At 39.7% G+C, this 18876-nt stretch overlaps 1 protein-coding gene across 3 annotated transcripts in view; it reads left to right on the forward strand.

Moving 5' to 3' along the window:
• The window catches only part of col16a1 (collagen, type XVI, alpha 1), a 90807-nt gene extending 73982 nt beyond the window's left edge, over positions 1–16825 (forward strand). For all 3 annotated transcript variants that reach the window (XM_049602674.1, XM_049602677.1, XM_049602675.1), the window contains 28 exons: positions 552–608; positions 729–848; positions 981–1022; positions 1133–1198; positions 2165–2209; positions 2877–2921; positions 5671–5724; positions 5816–5869; positions 5985–6038; positions 6132–6176; positions 6286–6339; positions 6423–6458; positions 6545–6607; positions 6683–6754; positions 6860–6913; positions 7048–7092; positions 10144–10188; positions 10433–10486; positions 10652–10705; positions 10804–10854; positions 11317–11406; positions 11503–11538; positions 11646–11690; positions 14159–14353; positions 14602–14665; positions 14850–15026; positions 15148–15225; positions 15446–16825. In XM_049602674.1, coding sequence (XP_049458631.1) covers positions 552–608; positions 729–848; positions 981–1022; positions 1133–1198; positions 2165–2209; positions 2877–2921; positions 5671–5724; positions 5816–5869; positions 5985–6038; positions 6132–6176; positions 6286–6339; positions 6423–6458; positions 6545–6607; positions 6683–6754; positions 6860–6913; positions 7048–7092; positions 10144–10188; positions 10433–10486; positions 10652–10705; positions 10804–10854; positions 11317–11406; positions 11503–11538; positions 11646–11690; positions 14159–14353; positions 14602–14665; positions 14850–15026; positions 15148–15225; positions 15446–15639 — 1989 coding nt within the window. In that variant the 3' untranslated portion in view covers positions 15640–16825. The remainder of the gene's footprint in view (positions 1–551; positions 609–728; positions 849–980; positions 1023–1132; positions 1199–2164; positions 2210–2876; positions 2922–5670; positions 5725–5815; positions 5870–5984; positions 6039–6131; positions 6177–6285; positions 6340–6422; positions 6459–6544; positions 6608–6682; positions 6755–6859; positions 6914–7047; positions 7093–10143; positions 10189–10432; positions 10487–10651; positions 10706–10803; positions 10855–11316; positions 11407–11502; positions 11539–11645; positions 11691–14158; positions 14354–14601; positions 14666–14849; positions 15027–15147; positions 15226–15445) is intronic.
• The last annotated feature ends 2051 nt before the right edge of the window (positions 16826–18876 follow it).

Raw genomic sequence — 18876 nt, forward strand, 5'->3', positions numbered from 1 at the left:
ATGCTGTGTTGAAGATGCTTGAAACTAGCTATTGAGATCATAAACTTATTAGGAAAATGTTTACTGAGGTAATGAGTTAAGTGAGAAGTGGGGTCATTTTCTCATAGGCCTACAAACATCACACTTCTTTTTGCAACCAATGGGGTCGCCCCCTGCTGGGCATTAGAAAAAATGCAGGTTTAAGGCACTTATGTGTTGGCTTTTCTTTTTAGACCTGGAGAGTATGTTCACTTCTTTTATACCAAAGCAGTGTCTTTACCATTTGGAACTCAAAATCCATCTCGGTGTTAATGACAGACCGTTATACAGTAAGGTACATAAAAGTTGAGGAGGTGTTGTCATGTCATTGTGGAATTGGGAAGTTGTGGAAGAAAACATTGCACTGCTGTCCTTAAACTGTATCTGGAGAAAAACATTGGGGAACTTTCTTTGGGTTTGTTGAGTGTAGACAAAAAGAGCTAATTTTTATACTTGGGGTTTCCCTTAATTTTTGTACTTAATACCATAAAGTAAATATTAATTTTATTTTGGTTTCCCTACCCTGTCTCTAGGGCATCACAGGACCACAGCAGCTTCCTCGAGACTCTGCTGGAGGAGATGGGGATGTGGTGAGTCAATGAGTAAAACTGCGTTTTTGGGAAATGGGGATTTTCTTTTCTTTTCTTTGGCATGAAAACAGTTGATCAGTGTTTTTGTGTTTAAATAATTATCTCTCTACAACACAAAAGGGCTGTGAAGATGGGAACTGCTCCATAGGAATTCCGGGTGTACCAGGCACCACTGGTGCTAAGGGAGAAAAGGGAGACCAGGGTAAGCCTGGTGTAACCCCCTTGGACAGCTGTGACAAGGTAAGACTTGCAGGGACCGGGAGTTCCTTGTCTCTTTCTTTCTTTCTCGATGTGAGTAGTTATCCGTCTGACATAATACAGTGCCAGCAGTAAGGCATTACTCTGATAACTTATTATCTTGTCTGCTTCCAGTGTTTGGAGAGACTGCAGAGAGAGCAGGCGACACAGCCAGTGGTCAGTGGAGATCATTATTATATTCCAGGGGACATGCACACAGACATATAAACACATTCACAGAGATGTATGTGCACATTCTCTGGTTGATTTATTTCTCTGCCTCATAGGATGACAGACCGGGATCACCTGGAATTCCAGGAACGCCTGGATCACCGGGAATCAGGGGAGAGCCTGTGAGTCTGTGACTGTTTTCTCCTATACACAGTACTGCTAACCTAAAGATTATATTTAGTGTGATAAGGAAAAAATGCCATAGCATTTGTTCTGATTTGTTTAAAGTCTTGAATCCTGGACATTTTTAGATCACATTAAAGAATACATTTTTATCAATAGTCAAAGTCACAGTTTCATAAGGATGAGGAAAATGCTAACATTTTGTTTATTATGTGTAATACTTGTTGGGCTTCTTGTAGTTGTTGAGATAGAACCATTTTCTGATACTATATCTAGTTGTTGGGCACATGAGAGTATTGTTTTTCCTAATATACTATTGAATCTATTGAAAAAACAGTAGTCCCATGCGGCATGGTGGTGTGGTGGTTAGCACTGTCGCTTCACAGCAAGAGGGTTCCTAGTTTGATCCCAGGTGTGGGAGCCCTTCTGTGCGGAGTTTGCATGTTCTCCCCGTGTCAGCATGGGTTTTCTCCAGGTACTCCGGCTTACTCCCACAGTCCAAAGACATGCAGCTTAATGGTGACTCTAAATTGTCCGTAGGTGTGAATGTGAGTGTGAATGGTTGTCTGTCTCTATGTGTCAGCCCTGTGATAGTCTGGTGACCTGTGCAGGGTGTACCCTGCCTCTTGTCCAGTGTCAGCTGGGATAGGCTCCAGCCCCCCCGTGACCCTCAAGAGGATAAGCAGTTACTGAAAATGGATGGATGGATGGATGGATGGATAGTCCCATACATGTGCACAAAGACTAGATACAGTATAATAAGAAAAATTCCCTTTTGAGCTAAATGGTTTGACCAGTTTAGAAAGTTTCTTTAGATTTGTGTTTAGGCAAGCCAAGTTTCAGTTGTTGGCATAAATGGATTCATTTGATATGAGAGTGTATGTGTGTTTGCCTTTGTCCAGGTATGCATATCAAAATGGCTTCAGAGAGTTTACAATCACCTTTCTCTTTCATCTTTACTACAGGGTATACCAGGAGATAGAGGTCCAGCTGGAATACCAGGGAACATGGTGAGATCCAGCAATATTTCCTCTTGTTGAACCATCTCAGACAGCCCAACTGTAGCTCCTGGAGCCTAGACACACCATAATATTTCACCATGTTTTAGTTTAAGACACATATTTTCCTGTCATTTGGCTCGATATGAAAGCTGTAAAGGTCCTCATCTACTGTGCGGATGTGCCTACAGTTCATCCACACAGTAGTATATGCAGATTTTTAATGACATATTTTTCCACACTTGCCACTCTGAAAACTCTATTATCACCCCAAAATGTTTGAGAAATAGAAAGTGCATTCCAATCACTGCCTTACATCAGTATGTCTGTGAGGGAAGAGGTTCAATTTCTTTCCTTAATTTATATTTTAGGACAGTACCGTTGGGTTTTTGTCATAAAGCTTTAGATCTGAAGTGAGTTGAGAGGAGCTTGTGTTTGCCACTTTCCATGATTTCACAGAGCCCCCTACTGGTCTCAGTGAAAATGTCGTATAGTGTGGCCCAACACACTCATCTCCTCAGCACTGATTTACACACTAGCTCTGTTGCAGTGCTTCTGGTATTCACTTCATCATCAGGAACAAGTTCAAACCTGCTTTCAGCACAGGCCTGCATTTATTCATGTCCATAACTGAGTTCATCTCGTCTCAGGTGTTGCTTTCAATGTTTTCTGTCCACAGGGACCTCCTGGTTTCCCAGGTCCTCAGGGCCCACCTGGTTTACCTGTGAGTCTAATTCACACTTCATTTACACTGTTTTCCTCTCTTTAATCAGCGATGAAACACGTAGTCAGATCCTTTAATTAAATAAAAGTACCAATAAAACAATGTCAGAATACTTCAGTACAAATAAAAATCTTTTACTTGTGTAAAAGTGCAGAAACATTATTAGATTTAAAATATTAGAGTGAAAGTACTGGTTCCCGACTAATGATATATGACATAATTTCATTCCTAATACTGATGCATCAATATGTACACAGCATTTTGCTGTTGTAGCTGGTTGAGGTGGAGATAGTTTGCTCTAATTCATACACAGCTCAGTGCAGTGATTCTAAACCTATGGGTCAGCCCCCTCTGAAAGTGTTTGTGAGATGATTTTTCACGTAAGAAGACAGAAAAAACAAAGTGTCTGCTGCAGAAATTGTTTTCATTTTCTCTAATCTTTGCTCTTCTGTGAAATATTGGGTTTTTATTTTTTTCCTATTCAGGCTTCAAACTGTTTTAGAAGTTGTGACATCTTCTGCAGAAAGGTTCAAAACTACTGGTTAATGTTTAAAGTCCCTTAGAATTGTCTTTTTCTTATGTTTGTTACCCCTCAAACGTCTGATTTGTATCTGTGCAAGGTTTGTAACTAGAGAGGTGTGTTCACAGTCCTCTACTGAAGGGGGAGATGTTGGTGCATTTCCTTATATAGATGGATATCTGAAAGCTCCGGTGCAATTGTCAGCACAGAGAGAGGAATTTTCATTAGCATAGTGAACGTTTTGACAGCAAACAAGGTTGAGTGTGAAGTTTTTGGATGTAAAACGGACTTTGGAGTTTCCTTCCACTGTCTACCAAAAGCCCCATCGCAGCCTATAGATATTAACCATTAATACGGTGTCAGCCACTGCCAGTCACAAGCTATCAAGCTGTCAAACAACATAAACAAAAGCTAACTACACCACACTAGTCGTCAGTTTAGTCATGTTGATGCTCACTGCTCTTTCACTGGTCAACCTAGTGCAAATAGCGCTGGAGAAAGTGGAAAATGAAAGCAATAAGTGAGAAAGAGAAGATCAGCTTCCAGCCTCTTTTTAAGTTCCTTTTTTGAAGTTATTATGGGGGAAACCATGTTTAATAAAACATTAGAATTTTTACTTTAGCAATGCATTGTCTTCTTAAAGCTATTAGATGTTGTTTTATTTCTTTTGATGTAGAACCCTAATCTGAAAAGTAAATATAGCTGTCAAATAAATGGAGTAAGACGTACAATAGTTTCCCCTGAAATGTAATAAGATAAAGGTTTGAAGTAGCATTAGATAGAATCAGAACAAGCACCTCAAAACTGACTATTTGTACTCAGTTACTTTCCACCTTTGATTTTAATACCTGTATCTGATCTGCTCCTCGCTTTCTTTTTGACTCTTTCAAATACCGATCATCCCACTTTTATATCAAGCAGCCCTTGATTATGCCATCCTTGCCATCTCTCCGCCCTCTCTGCGTCTCCCCGTGGCTCTCTAATGAAAGTTATTTCAGATGAGGAAACGATTTGGTTGTCTCTTTCTCCAGTTGTTCAATTATTCCCCCGTCTAAGTGATGGAGAGTGGGACCGCTGTGCAGACCGACCCCCCCCCCCCCCCCCCTCCCCCCTCCTCCTCCCTCCTCCTCCTCGTACAGATTTATTGTTTTAGGAGAATAGAGGTGCTAAATGGAAGAGCTGTGTGAGCGCTGCATGGAATCCATTTGCGGCGTAGTGGCACTTTATAGCAGGTGTTAGCGTCCGCTGTGTGCCGCCGTGTGTCTGTTTGTACTGTTTGTGAGGGAGAGATGTGTGACCCCGCTGCTGATTACATCACTCATATTCAGTGGCGAGGAAGTTACTCACAATGATGAGCTACTAATTAGTTTCCCCTTAGAATGATCAATTAGTAATTACTTTCTCTAAATTACAGCCCTCAGTAATCACTCTAATAACTAATATCTCACAGTGATGTTCTTAACATTTTTTTTGATGTTCAGCTTTATTTATTTATTCTAAAAGGACAATTAGCTAAACAGTTAATTATCACCCCCTACCACCACCACCTTCTTGAAAGGGTCCATTGACATTCTTTTATTCACTCCAACTTCTTTCTTTTCTTCCAGCACTCATCTGTCTTCTGCTTACAGCAGCTGTTGCTAGGCAACAGATCACACTCGCACATGCATATTAATGTTTACGTCAAAACAGCATTCAGTATTCAATTAGGGTTGAGATGTTATGCATTACAGAGGTAAAGTCAGTCTGTAGTGTGATCACATATTTTGTTGCTTAGTAACACACAAATGCTGCTCATTCGTTTTGTTTGTTCGATGTCCCAAAGAGATAAATGACTTAATGAAGTCTGCAGCTTTGGTAGAGTTTGCATCTGAATCTGCAGCACAATAAATGAGGCGAGGATGAAAGGAGGGAAGCCATTTTGTATCATTGGTGCGGGGAGTGAAAAATAAAAATTGAATGCAGCATCCAGCTGGACCGAGCAGGCGATGTTCAGCCTCCGGATATCACCATCATAGACCTAAATCAGTATCCTGAAGCCTGATGGAGGTGTAGAGCAGAGGACAAAATCAAATGGAGGCAGTCCCAGAGGGAGACGGCACAAGCCAGTTCGCTATTTCCTCCCTTTGATATTGACTCGCCTTGTCCTTGGCACATTTCCACCAGGGAAGCATACATATCACATCTACTCCCTCATTTTCTAATCATTTCTCACTCTGACATTCTCAGGGTCAGCAGGGTGAGCGAGGGTTACCCGGCCTCGCAGGACTGAAGGGCGAGCTGGCGAGTATCTGCCAATCAATTTCCCCGAAATCATAACATGTAGAAAAATATTTTTTTTCATGCTTGATTGATTGTATGAACTTTACCTCAGGGCCCTCCAGGGACGCCCGGCTATCCAGGATCCATGGGACCGCCTGGACTTCCTGTAAGTTACTCTTATCTGCTTCATTATAAAAGAAGTATGGGATGGAGAGCAGTCTGACAGCTTTAATGGATGGAAAGGTGGTTACATTGATTAAGTGTCTATATGTATTTGTCAGGGACTGAAGGGCGAACGTGGGAGCCCAGGAAGCGCTGGTCAGAAAGGAGAATCAGTAAGCCATTATACCATCAGTGTGATATAATACACAATGCATTCGATGATAGTGTTGCATATTAACTGGCTAACATTTCCTTCACCTCTGCAGGGGGCTCCCGGTAACCCTGGGTACCAAGGGCCGGCTGGTGCAGCGGTCAGTGTTTCATCATAAATTTTGCTCGGCAATATTAAGAGCTGGCTTCCTCGTTTATCATTACAAACTGTAATAAGAGAGAATAATTTGAGCCCATCTGTGTCTACAGGGCATTAAAGGAGACACGGGACCAGCAGGGCCTGTTGGTGCCAAGGGGGATCAGGTTTGTACTCATACATGTAATAGAAAAATTTGAATATTAGAAATTAAAAATCCATATTCATATGCGACTCTTTCCATTTCAAGGGTTTCCAAGGACAACCAGGTTTCCCAGGACCACCAGTATGTAAATGCATAACTCCTCTACAACAAGTTCTTACCTTTGGAGTCATTGTAGTGATTTTATATGTTACTGTGTATTTTTTTAGGGTGCACCAGGTCCTTCCGGAAAACCTGGAAGGGAAGGTACCACTGGGCTCAAAGGCGAAAGGGTGAGTACAAGTCACACATTTAGTTTTTGCATCCAACATTATCTGTTGTTGTGCTGAAAATCTCTGCTTTCAAAGGGCAATGATGGCACTCAAGGTTCCCAGGGACCAACTGGACCACCAGGCTCCCCAGGCTCCCCTGGGCTGATGGTATATAAATATTGTATTACCAGTTTGACCCATTCTAACATATCTATGACCTGTAAGGTGTTCAGTATCCTCATTTGCACTCTCCGTCTGTGTTTGCAATGAAAGGGCCCCCCTGGGATTGAGGGAGTTGATGGAAAAGATGGGAAACCAGGGCTGCGGGTAAGTTACAGACAGGCATGCACATATACAAGCAGAGTATCCAAACACAAGCTGAGGTCATGCTATACTTGGTAAAGTTAAATACATGCATATAACAGTTGACCTTTTGTGCTGCCATTTTTTTTCCTTATCAGGGAGAGGCAGGCCCTCCAGGCCCAATAGGACCACGAGGAATCCCAGTAAGTATCACCTTTAACATTTACATGACCTGATTTGATTCTTTTGTCGATCCAGTGCAGAAAACAACATGAATTAGGCATGAGAAGTATACTGCGTGTAACCTGAAGTGCTGAAAATGGAAAATAATGCAATTTTTGTACCTATCTTTATGAATCATGTAACCCTTTGATGTTCTGTAATATGAATCCTTAAAACGCGCATTAAGAGTCAGACAGCTGCAGAAAATAACAGGGTTTTAACTCATTCTATGTCTGAATCAATTTCTCCAGTCATATATATTGAGATTTTTAGCCATGCTAGTTGCATGACTGTTCCTCCAGCACCACCATGAGGCTCACATTTGTGTTTTTGAGTCAATTGTCGCTTGGTTTGTAGGGGTGAGAGGAAAAATGATTGTCTAGATGCATCACAATTCTCTTTTAAAAGATGATGTCTCGATGTAGAAAAATCAGTAATAATAAAAATGATATTTAATTTTTGACATGATGGCCTGTAAGAAATGTTGTAAGACCGGGCCGTACCTTCTTTATGGCTGAAACAATTGGACATCAAAGGGACACAAACATGTGCATCCTGTTTACATTCTTGGGTTAGCTTGGCTCGGCTTCCATTTCTTACCACTATTGTATAAATAAGAGATAATGTAGTAAATTCATTTGTTTATTTTAATTATGGATCATTACAAATACTCTGTGTTTAAAAACTAGCAAGTAAGAACACAGTAAGAAGAAATAAATCATGAATAGAAATAAAAAAATGTTGATGCGTCAAGATCATAGGTTGTAGAAAATAATAGACGTAGCTAACGTGACGTCACCCATTGGTTTGTCAACTGCTGTTTGAGCCTAGAGTTTGGCAGTTAAGCTGTCGCCATCTTGGTTTTTTGGAGCCAGAAGGGACCAAGAGGGTGGAGTTGTGGATGAGAGAGGGGTGGATCTGACTCATAGACTGTAGCGACAGCTTGCAGACAGCCTGTCACTCAAGCAGCTTCACTCCTAAACATGTATATTTTTAAGCCTTGATAAAATTTAAACGTGTGAGTTATTTAAAAATTCACCCTCCATACAAATGTTGAAATTACCTACAAAGACCCAAACCGTTTTTTGTACCAGGCTGTAAATGTGTTTCTTTCTATTTTAAATTCAAGCATTTTGATATGGGTGTCTATGGGGATTGGCTCCATTCCGGAGCCAGCCTCAAGTGGCCGTTCAAGGAACTGCAGTTTTTGGCACTTGATGCGTTGACTTCATTTTTCAGCCTTGGAGGTTGCCACTTGGTAGGCTAGGTTAGGCATCCATTATAACGACGGTGAATCCATCTTTGTTTTATTTTTTAATCATATATCATTACAAATACAGTATCTTTTAAAAGTAGCAAGAAGGGACACAGTTAAAAAAAATCAGGAATAGAATATAATTGCAAGAAGTTTAATTGGAATTGATTTGTGAGGTGCCTAGAGATTCCCACCCCTAGTGGATTGCCATGAACTTTTGTTTATACATTGATGTCCCACTAAGGATCAATTATAATTCAGTCAGGACCACTTTAGTCACATAAAACTTTGTTACCATTTTTTTCCATATTTTCCATTTCCAGTATTGTACTTGGCAGTATGGCTCTGTTCTGGGGCCTCTCTGCCTTTCCTGGGCCTATGCAGAGAGCCTCTTCCACACACCTATGTGGATATCCATAGGGCAGAGAGAGCACACCTCCCTGCCCTTCCATGCGCCTCCTTGGCAAGCCTAAGGCAGGGAGAGTAGCAGCAAAGACCCTGCAGGAACAGAACTGAGAAGGCATCAAAAACAATTTCAAAGCAGCTTGCAGAGGAAGCAGCAACAGTGGGCAGGCCAGAGCAGTTTAAATAGGGCGCCCTCACCAATTGATTGCATAGAAAGGAATCATGTGATCTATCAGCTGACTCCCCTCCATCAATCAGCTGATCCATCAGTTGACTGGGCTGTTTGAGATCAGCTGATGTAGCTGGGATGTGAGTTTGACATGGTGTCCTGCCTGAACTTACAATATGCACAATTAATTTACTTGTCCCTCGCCCTGTTCTCTGGCACCATCATTAGGTCAGATTTTTGAATTGTCTGGTACTTTGGTTTATGAGCAAACACCTCCAAAATAATTACATTTCCATCAGCCTCAGCTGTACCCTGTATTGATGCAGATGTAACCACGCTAACATCTTAAACCAAAAATGTGTTAGCATGAAGCTATAAGTCTAAATACAGCCCTTACAGACCCATGAGAATGGCTGTAGACTCTTATTGGTGTTATAACGTGCAATCATTCAGAGATAAATGTAAATGTTGTGTCTTTTAAACATTCACATCAGCAACGCCCTCGTTATTTTTCACAGAAAGCAGCTTGTTTTGGCAGATACAATCTGGTAGGCATAGTTTTTATACAATGCATTAGGATTGCATCGCCACAGCTCACCTTGAGTTTCACAAACATGCAAATCAGCCTGTGCGACTAAACCTTTTTCATTGAACGCCTATCTAAAGCTCTTAATGGAGAGATGGATTGCCAAGCCATGGGTGAATTTATTGTGCTCTCCGGATTGTGACTTGATTTTGTATTAAAATGAATGCCTATGTATAGAAAAGTTTCAAGATAGGTCAAGATGGTTGTGATCTTAATTCGTGACTTTTGTATAGTTTCACCAACAGCACCCTTAGTCAGATTAGTGCGGACTGTGACTCATGTATGTGCGCTAGAGTCTTGTTAATGTTTTAGATGTCACTGCTGATGTGACCCCATTAGAAACTTCTAAGCTTCCCATCTTCCTCTAAGATCTTCTCAGATCTTTCTGCCTCTATACTTATGCAGCAGATAGTCACTGCAGTCAGCGTCAGTGAAGAAACAAGTAGTTTCTGTTTCTTTTTTTTATTTCCCTCACTCACTCTCTGTATCTCAGTTTGTGTTCTACCCGAGAGCAGGTGTTCGGGATTTCAAAGACATGTCTGCCTGTTCTTTGGCAGCCTCGACTTTGTGAATTTTGATACTGTACCAATCTCATTCTCTTTGATGTCTCTCCTCAGGGATTCAAAGGGAAAACCGGCCATGTTGGCTTCCCTGGACAGAAGGTTAGCCAACAGCTCATTGCTTTACCATCACACCATGTCTGTCTGTTTGTCAACATCCCATTGCTGTCTGTTGCTTGTGCATTAGGCCAAGTTGTTTTATCAAACTGGTAATTATGCCAACTGTCATGACAGTCTCTGTGTTGTTACTTTGCTACCTTGCTGCTTTGAGTCTCCACTAGTAGAGGAGTGATGCATTCTACTCACGCTTCCTTTCTTACATTTCATTACTTCCTTATTTCTTTAGGGTGAAGCTGGACCTTCAGGTCCACCTGGATCACCAGGCAGGCCAGGACACGAGGTGAGTACTTTTGCTCTCTATTGCGACCCAGAGTGGATTTAGATAAATAATAAAGCAGTCATTGATAATCTGTGACGAATAAAAGCCCAAAGCAAGAGTGTACTGTATAAATCGTAGTCAGTGTAACCCTGGAGCTTGATAAAGGTCAATCTGTGACCTTTCCAGGGTGATCCCGGCACCCCAGGAACCCAGGGACGACCTGGACCCCCCGGCCACGTTGTAAGTTCACTGCCCTTTTGACCCAGAGCAAGCATGTTCTCTTGATATTGTTGTGTGTTTGTGTGTGAAACTTGAATAATGTTTTCTTTTCTCATTAGGGCCCTACAGGTCCAGCTGGACCACCAGGACCTCCTGGTCCTTCAGGAGTGGTAAGAGAAAAGCTGTGAAACACTTGGCAAACATATTTTTTAAAAAAAAACAAAAAAAAACAAGCAAAATCTTTAACATTCTCAAAGGGATATATTTCAGTAGCCAAATACGTGCTGGAGATCAAAATAAAATACAGAATATAATAAGCACTTAGCATAACAAATAATACTAACATTAATTATGATTACAGTAAATAATTACAGAAGCTACGCATAATGGAAATAATGAAGAAGATAGATGAGCAGAGATAAATATATGGCATCTTTTATGGCATCAATTTAAAGATTCACAAGTTGAAATTAATGTGCTAGAATTATGCATTATGAGCTATACTGTATATTGTTTCTGTGCGTGTGTGTGTGCGTGTGTGTGTGTGTGAGAAACAGGACACAGTTGGAGTTCTGTCTTTGTAAAGTGCAAACAATAAATGAAAATCTGAATTCTCCATCTGCCCTCTGTAGGGTATAAAAGGAGATAAGGGCCAAGCCGGTGAGAGGGGTCTTCCAGGGATGGGAGGAGCCCCAGGACCACCCGGGCACCCAGGGCTCATTGTTAGTACCTCTCAACTTGTGTCTACATCATTGGAACTACTACCATGCCAAAATATCTCACTTATCTTTTTTCCCTGCTTTGATTTTGTCTTATAGGGAGAGCCAGGCAGCGATGGTGCCGCTGGCAAAGATGTGAGTAGTGTCTGGGTTTGGTGTTTGGCCACATAAAAGTATAGTAGAGACAGGGCAATGTGGCGATGTGCACATTTCATCGCTTTGATGGATCTGTGTTTTGACAGGGATCGGCAGGCATGCCAGGGGACAACGGGCAGCCAGGTCAAAAGGTAAGAGCCGACTCGGGGTGGTATTGTTTGAGTGTGTGTGTGTGTCGTGAAGTTGAGCATCCATCCATTACCACCGCAGACCATCTTAATGCAGGGAGATGCGGCCTTTTCCTGTTCCTGTTAGCTCAGGGAGGCTTAGGTCGGCGCTCTATGGTGCTGAACACGCTTGCTCTCTCCATTTCTGCCCACTCAGCACCCGCACTTAACACAGTCATCAGTTCACTAACCCTCCGACCCTCCCACCGACACCCTCCTTCCTCCTCACCTCACTTCACCTCTCTCCAAACCGTCTGCTCACCCTCTGTAGCTGTAGAGCCTGTTGGATCTCTCCTTGGACACAGGCTTACAGTACTGTAGGTGGATGCAGTGATAAAGTTATTCTCTGCCTCTGGGATAATGCTATTAAGCTTGAGGGGAGATGCTAGATGAGGCTATTTGTCACGCTGACAGGACGGCATTGTCAGGGTTTTAGCTGCACAGAAGAGGAGAACAGAGGAGAAAGACGAGAACGGACTCCTCTATTCTTCTCCCTCCTCTCTATTTCAAGAGCCGCTTGTCTGTCGGTGACGTGTAAACATTACACGTCCATTATGGGCTGCTTTGTCCTTGATAAATCACTGTCGCTAATGTAGCAGGGCTGTTTTTTGAGTGTATTTAAACAACCTGAATGGGGGGCTCAGTTGTGCGGAAAGTGATATAGACGTGGCCAAAAGCTGTCTGAATGGACCTGCGTCTTCTCTGAAATACGGTTGATAATGATCTTCATGTACCTCTCAAAGGTTGAAAAATAATTAAACAGATAAAAGCAGGAAAAGTGACTGAAGAAAGAACATAATAGTCAACCATTTGCTTTGTGGGCTAAAGGTAGATGAGAAGATTGATACCACTCTTTTACACCAAGTAGCATCCACATTCATGTGGATGCTACTTGATTCGCACCATTCGCAATGCCATGCCACACTGCAAAAACTGCTCAGGAATGGCTCAAGGAATGTGACAAAGAGCTCAAGGTGACAAAGTGGCCTCTGAATTCCAGAGATCCCAATTCAGTTGAGCATCCATGTGATGGCTGTACCCCACCTTGCAGCCCATGGGACTTAAAGTATCCACCAGACACCATAGGAGACTCCCCAAGGATCATGTGTCCATGCCTCGATAGGTTAGAGCGAAGACTTATCCACGGTATGATGAAAAAAAATCATTAAAAATGTCACAGTAATGTATGATGAAAAAAAATCATTAAAAATGTCAGTAATGTATGATGGAAAAAATCATAAAAAATGTCACAGTAAAGTATGATGAAAATAAATCACAAAAAAATACAATTATGGAATGATAAAAAAAAAAAATCAATCATAAAAAATGTGTCATATTATACTATGATCACACACCTCCAGAATGCAGAAAAGTTAGCTTATTTTGTCATCTTTTCAATACAGAAAAAAGCTCAACACAGAGCCCTTTAGGCCATTTTTTTTAATTCATTTTTTTGATTCATTCAAAGACTCCTTTTGGACAATGCACCCAAAGGTTTGAGCCCAGTGGTCTTTCCCAAAATTATAGTATAGTATGATGGAAAAAAAATCACAAAAAAATGTGATAGTATTATATGATGAAAAAAATCAGAAAAAATGTTACAGTACAGTATGATGAAAATCAATCATAAAAATTGTCAGTATTATATAATGAAAAAATAAATGTCAGTATATTATGATGAAAAAAATCATAAAAATGTCATAGTATAGTATAAAATTGTCATGAAAAATGTCATAGTATGGTATGATAAAAAAATCACAAAAAATGTCAGCATGATGAAAATCTGTCATAAAAATGTAATAGTATTATATAATGAAAAAAAAGTCAGCATAGTATGATGAAAAAAATCATAAGACAATATCATAGTATAGTATGATATAAAATTGTCAGGAAAAATGTCATTGTATAGTATTAAGGAAAAAAATATTTAAAAAAATATAATAGTTTAGTATGATGAAAACCCCCACAAAAATGTCATAGAATTGTGTGATATAAAATTGTCATGAAACTGTCACTGTATAGTATGATGAAAAAGAATCATATACAATGTAGTAGTATAGTATGATATAAAATTGTATTGAAAATGCCATAGTATGATAAAAAAAATAATCACAAAAAATGTCATAGTATAGTATGATGAAAAAAATCTTAAAAACTGTCAGTTATGTATACAATATATAATATATACAATTTTATATCATACTATACTATTGCATTTTTATAATTTTTTTCATCATACTTCACTATATTTTTTTGTGATTTTGTTTCATCAGTCAATCAATCAATCAATCAAACTTTATTTACTTTGCACTTTTCATAAAAACAGAGTGCAACACAAAGAGCTTCACTCAATAAAAACAATAGTAACAGTAAATCAAGATGTGTCTGTGACTGTGACTGTGTGCCTGTCTATCTGTCTGTTTGTCTCCCAGGGTGAACCAGGTGCAGCAGGCCAGAGGGGTCCTCCAGGAGAGAGAGGTCGACCCGGGCCTCCTGGCGGTGGAGGTTACCACTCAAAGGACGCACAGCCCATGATTGGCCCAGCCGGACCCAGAGGAGAGAGGGGAAGCCCAGGCTCAGCAGGGATCCCTGGGTCGCCCGGTCCTCCAGGTTCACCAGGAAGTGATGTAAGACACAGCTTCATTACACTTTTACAACTCTGTAGCCTAATTCTATTTTTATTTTTTTCCCTTTTAATCAGCTCTAAATTATGCACTATCCAGCTTGGTTGTGAAAAGAGGTGATGGCACACAGTACAGTGGCCAGAGGCGCTCACTAGCTCCATCTGCTCTTGTAAATAATTAATTTGTTAATTATCTTCCTTGATTAATGTTTGCCATTTTGTTTTTCTCTTTATTACTCCTTTCTCAAACAGGCTGTAGTCAATTATGATGAAATCAAGAACTTCATCCGCCAGCATGTCATCAAGATCTTTGATGGTGAGGGCATGTGTATTGTTATGTGACTGTTTATTGTGTATAATGCTGCCATTTCTAGGCTCGAGCAACATTTCCCCTTCAGATGCACATCTCTCTTTCAAAGAATTATTCCATCTCTCCTCTGGGACGCCCCGGTATTGCCACTGTTGAATCATTGTTTGTTATTGCATGTTTCCCTCCCCAGAGAGAATGGCCTACTACATGTCTCGAGTACAGATGCCTGTAGAGATGGTGGCATCCCCAGGTCGGCCTGGGCCCCCAGGGAAAGATGGAACACCAGGTAGTCCTGGGAATCCAGGTGCACCTGGAATCCCAGGACATATTGGCAGACAAGGCCGGCCAGGACCCCAAGGACCCGCTGGTGAGCCTTCACTTATATCAATAATCCAGCCAGCACCATCGCAGTGACATCAATGTCATCATTAGCTAGCTGTAAATGGTTTATCTGCCACATGGTCAAAATGTGTGGTCTCTTTCTGTAGGACCACGAGGACCAACTGGAGAAAAAGGAGATAAGGGTGTTGGAGAGATGGGAGATGTTGGACCTCCAGGAGCACCAGGTAATGTACCCCATTACATTTTGTGAAGGCACTTACATCTGCAACCATCTTCCACTAAATATTCAAACTCCACCTGATAATAGTTTGACATGCGTGTCCTACCCAAGTGTCAAATTATTCCTTTAAATGTTCCATCTTTTGGTTTATTTTTTTCTTTGACGATAAGTACCATGGCAGTGATGGTTCCACACTCATAACATTCTATTTCCTCTATTTCCAGGCGTTCCAGGTCCCCCAGGCTATGGAAAGATGGGACCCCCAGGTCCTGTTGGCCAGCAGGGTGTTCCTGGAATCCCAGGCCCTCCTGGGCAGACTGGTTCAAAGGGAAATGATGGACGATGTAATCCTGGAGACTGTATGAGCCATCAAGTAGAGTACAGCCCCAAGGGCCCACCTATGAAGGGCCCCTGGTAAAGATGTAGAGGTGATCGAGTAGAGGGGCAATGAGGACTGAAGCAAAGAGGCTACGGAGAAGACAGGAAGCCAAAGACCGCGATCCAAAGTTATTAAATCTGACCTCAAAATGAAATCAAGGAGCCCCTTTGTTGCTGAATTGTATAGATTTACCCACACAGATTTCTGCTGTAGTCCTGAGCAAAAATCCACAGTTTCTTTCCAAGGGCCCCGCTGGAATTAGGCCTGCTAAGACACACCGGCTGAACATTTTTATTGCATCATTCTTTTTCCCTTTGAACGCCAATTCATTGCTATATTACTGCCTTTTATTTTGGTCTCGCCTCTGTATTTTCACTGTGTTCCACTCCTTTTGTACATTTTCGAACAACCCAGGGGAGGTGACAAGAATCACAATTTGTATTTTCTTCTCCTTGATTAATTCTGGCTTCTTCTCTTTTTTTCAGTTTCTTTGTCTAAATCTGTAGGAAGAGAATGCACACAATTATTGTAGCACTCTGCTTGCACCTCTCATATCTTTGTTTCCCTCTCACAGAATCACATTTGGAGTGCATCCCATGCATTTATATGCGTTAATATTCTTTCTCAGTGCTTGTGGTGTGATACATTTAAATTTGACTTGTACCAAAATACCCCAAGAAATGTATTTCAGTTCTGTGGGAAGAGATGTCAAAAACTAGCATTCCTACCCTTCATGATGGATTGACTGTTTTGTATATATTTATATTTATATATATAGTGGCTTTTTTATACTTATTTTTCAATGGATTTGATACGAGGCATATGTATGGCTAGCCTCCTAGTCTTCATCGTCAGTGGCTATAAAGCAACAAAAATGCCAAAGGGATATTTTTCTAAGGTCCATAAGCTTTCATAATGGAATAATGTGTTCAGTAAAAGACATCATTATTTATAAAAGAAAAAATGTGTTTACACAACAAAGCATATTGGCTTTTGTAATTATGTTGCTAAAGTTCATTTTGTGTCATTTTAACTCCAGTCTTTTGGGAAATCCAGCCATTTTAAAGCATCTCATCTCATTCTGTATTCTGAAGGAGCTGTAATAGCCATCTGTCTGCTTCAACAGGCACTTGTTTAAGAAAATATGAGCAATAATTGAGCCACAGGTACTGTAATGCAACACACTGAGCACAGCCACTAATCCCTCACAATCATGCAAGGATAAAGAAAATATTCAGAAAAGCATCACAAATGGCTTTTGTAGTGTTACATGTCACTGTATTTTGGGGTTGGATTTTTTGAAGCATTTTTATGTCTGGAAATCTATGGAGTTTTAATCATTACGATCTGTTACCATCTCCATTGTTAAATCTACAGTTTAAACTATGAGGCGCGGTCAGACTTCTGTTTTTCACAAGCTAACCCATGGGAAATGTAAAACTTTAAAACTGAATTAAATTGCTTTTTAAAGAGGCTGCATCATGTTACTGTTATTAACCTGTGTTGTGACAAACACTTCTCAATTACTGCTTTCCATACATGAATGGGTCCTGAGACAATGGGCATATAAATAGTCTCATGCAGCGGAATAGACCCAGACTGAAGTTATTATCCTGTTAGTTATTACACATCTTTTGCAATGATTATGTGTCTCTTCGTGGTTTTACCTCCTCTGCGTCTCTTAGAAGTTGATTTGATTCTTGGTCATTGTTTTGCACACACATTGTAGTAACCTTGCATTAATCTTTGGAGTTCTTTTTTTGTCACTTTTTTAACATCATACTATATTATGATATTTTTGTGACTTTTCTTGTGTCATAATATCCTATTTTCATGACAATTTTAAAACATACTTTGATATTTTTTCTGATTTTTTTTTCATCACACTATACGATGACTTCTTTTCATGATTTTCGACGACATACTATACTATGACATTTTTTCATGATTTTGGACGACATTTTTTCATGATTTTGGACGACATGCTATACTGTGACATTTTTTTTCATGATTTTCGACAACATACTATACTGTCATTTTTTTCATGATTTTCGACGACATACTATACTATGACATTTTTTCATGATTTTCGACAACATACTATACTGTGACATTTTTTTCATGATTTTCGACAACATACTATACTATGTCATTTTTTCATGATTTTGGACGACATACTATACTATGACATTTTTTTGATGATTTTGGACGACATACTATACTATGACATTTTTTCATGATTTTGGACGACATACTATACTATGACATTTTTTCATGATTTTGGACGACATACTATACTATGACATTTTTTCATGATTTTCGACAACATACTATACTGTGACATTTTTTTCATGATTTTTGACAACATACTATACTATGTCATTTTTCCATGATTTTGGACGACATTTTTTCATGATTTTGGACGACATGCTATACTATGACATCTTTTAATGATTTTAGACGACATGCTATACTATGACATCTTTTCATGATTTTAGACAACATGCTATACTATGACATCTTTTGATGATTTTGGACGAAATACTATACTATGACATTTTTCCATGATTTTGGACGACATTTTTTCATGATTTTGGACGACATGCTATACTATGACATCTTTTAATGATTTTAGACGACATGCTATACTATGACATCTTTTCATGATTTTAGACAACATGCTATACTATGACATCTTTTGATGATTTTGGACGAAATACTATACTATGTCATTTTTCCATGATTTTGGACGACATTTTTTCATGATTTTGGACGACATGCTATACTATGACATCTTTTAATGATTTTAGACGACATGCTATACTATGACATCTTTTAATGATTTTAGATGACATGCTATACTATGACATCTTTTGATGATTTTGGACGAAATACTATACTATGACATTTTTTCATGATTTTGGACGACATACTATACTATGACATTTTTTCATGATTTTTGACAACATGCTATATTATGACATTTTTTCATGATTTTTGACAACATACTGTACTATGACATTTTTTTCATGATTTTCGACGACCTACTATACTATGACATCTTTTAATGATTTTAGATGACATGCTATACTATGACATCTTTTAATGATTTTAGACGACATGCTATACTATGACATCTTTTGATGATTTTGGACGAAATACTATACTATGACATTTTTTCATGATTTTGGACGACATACTATACTATGACATTTTTTCATGATTTTTGACGACATGCTATATTATGACATTTTTTCATGATTTTTGACAACATAC

This window comes from Epinephelus fuscoguttatus, linkage group LG17, assembly GCF_011397635.1.
Source record: "Epinephelus fuscoguttatus linkage group LG17, E.fuscoguttatus.final_Chr_v1".
Classification (NCBI taxonomy): domain Eukaryota; kingdom Metazoa; phylum Chordata; class Actinopteri; order Perciformes; family Serranidae; genus Epinephelus; species Epinephelus fuscoguttatus.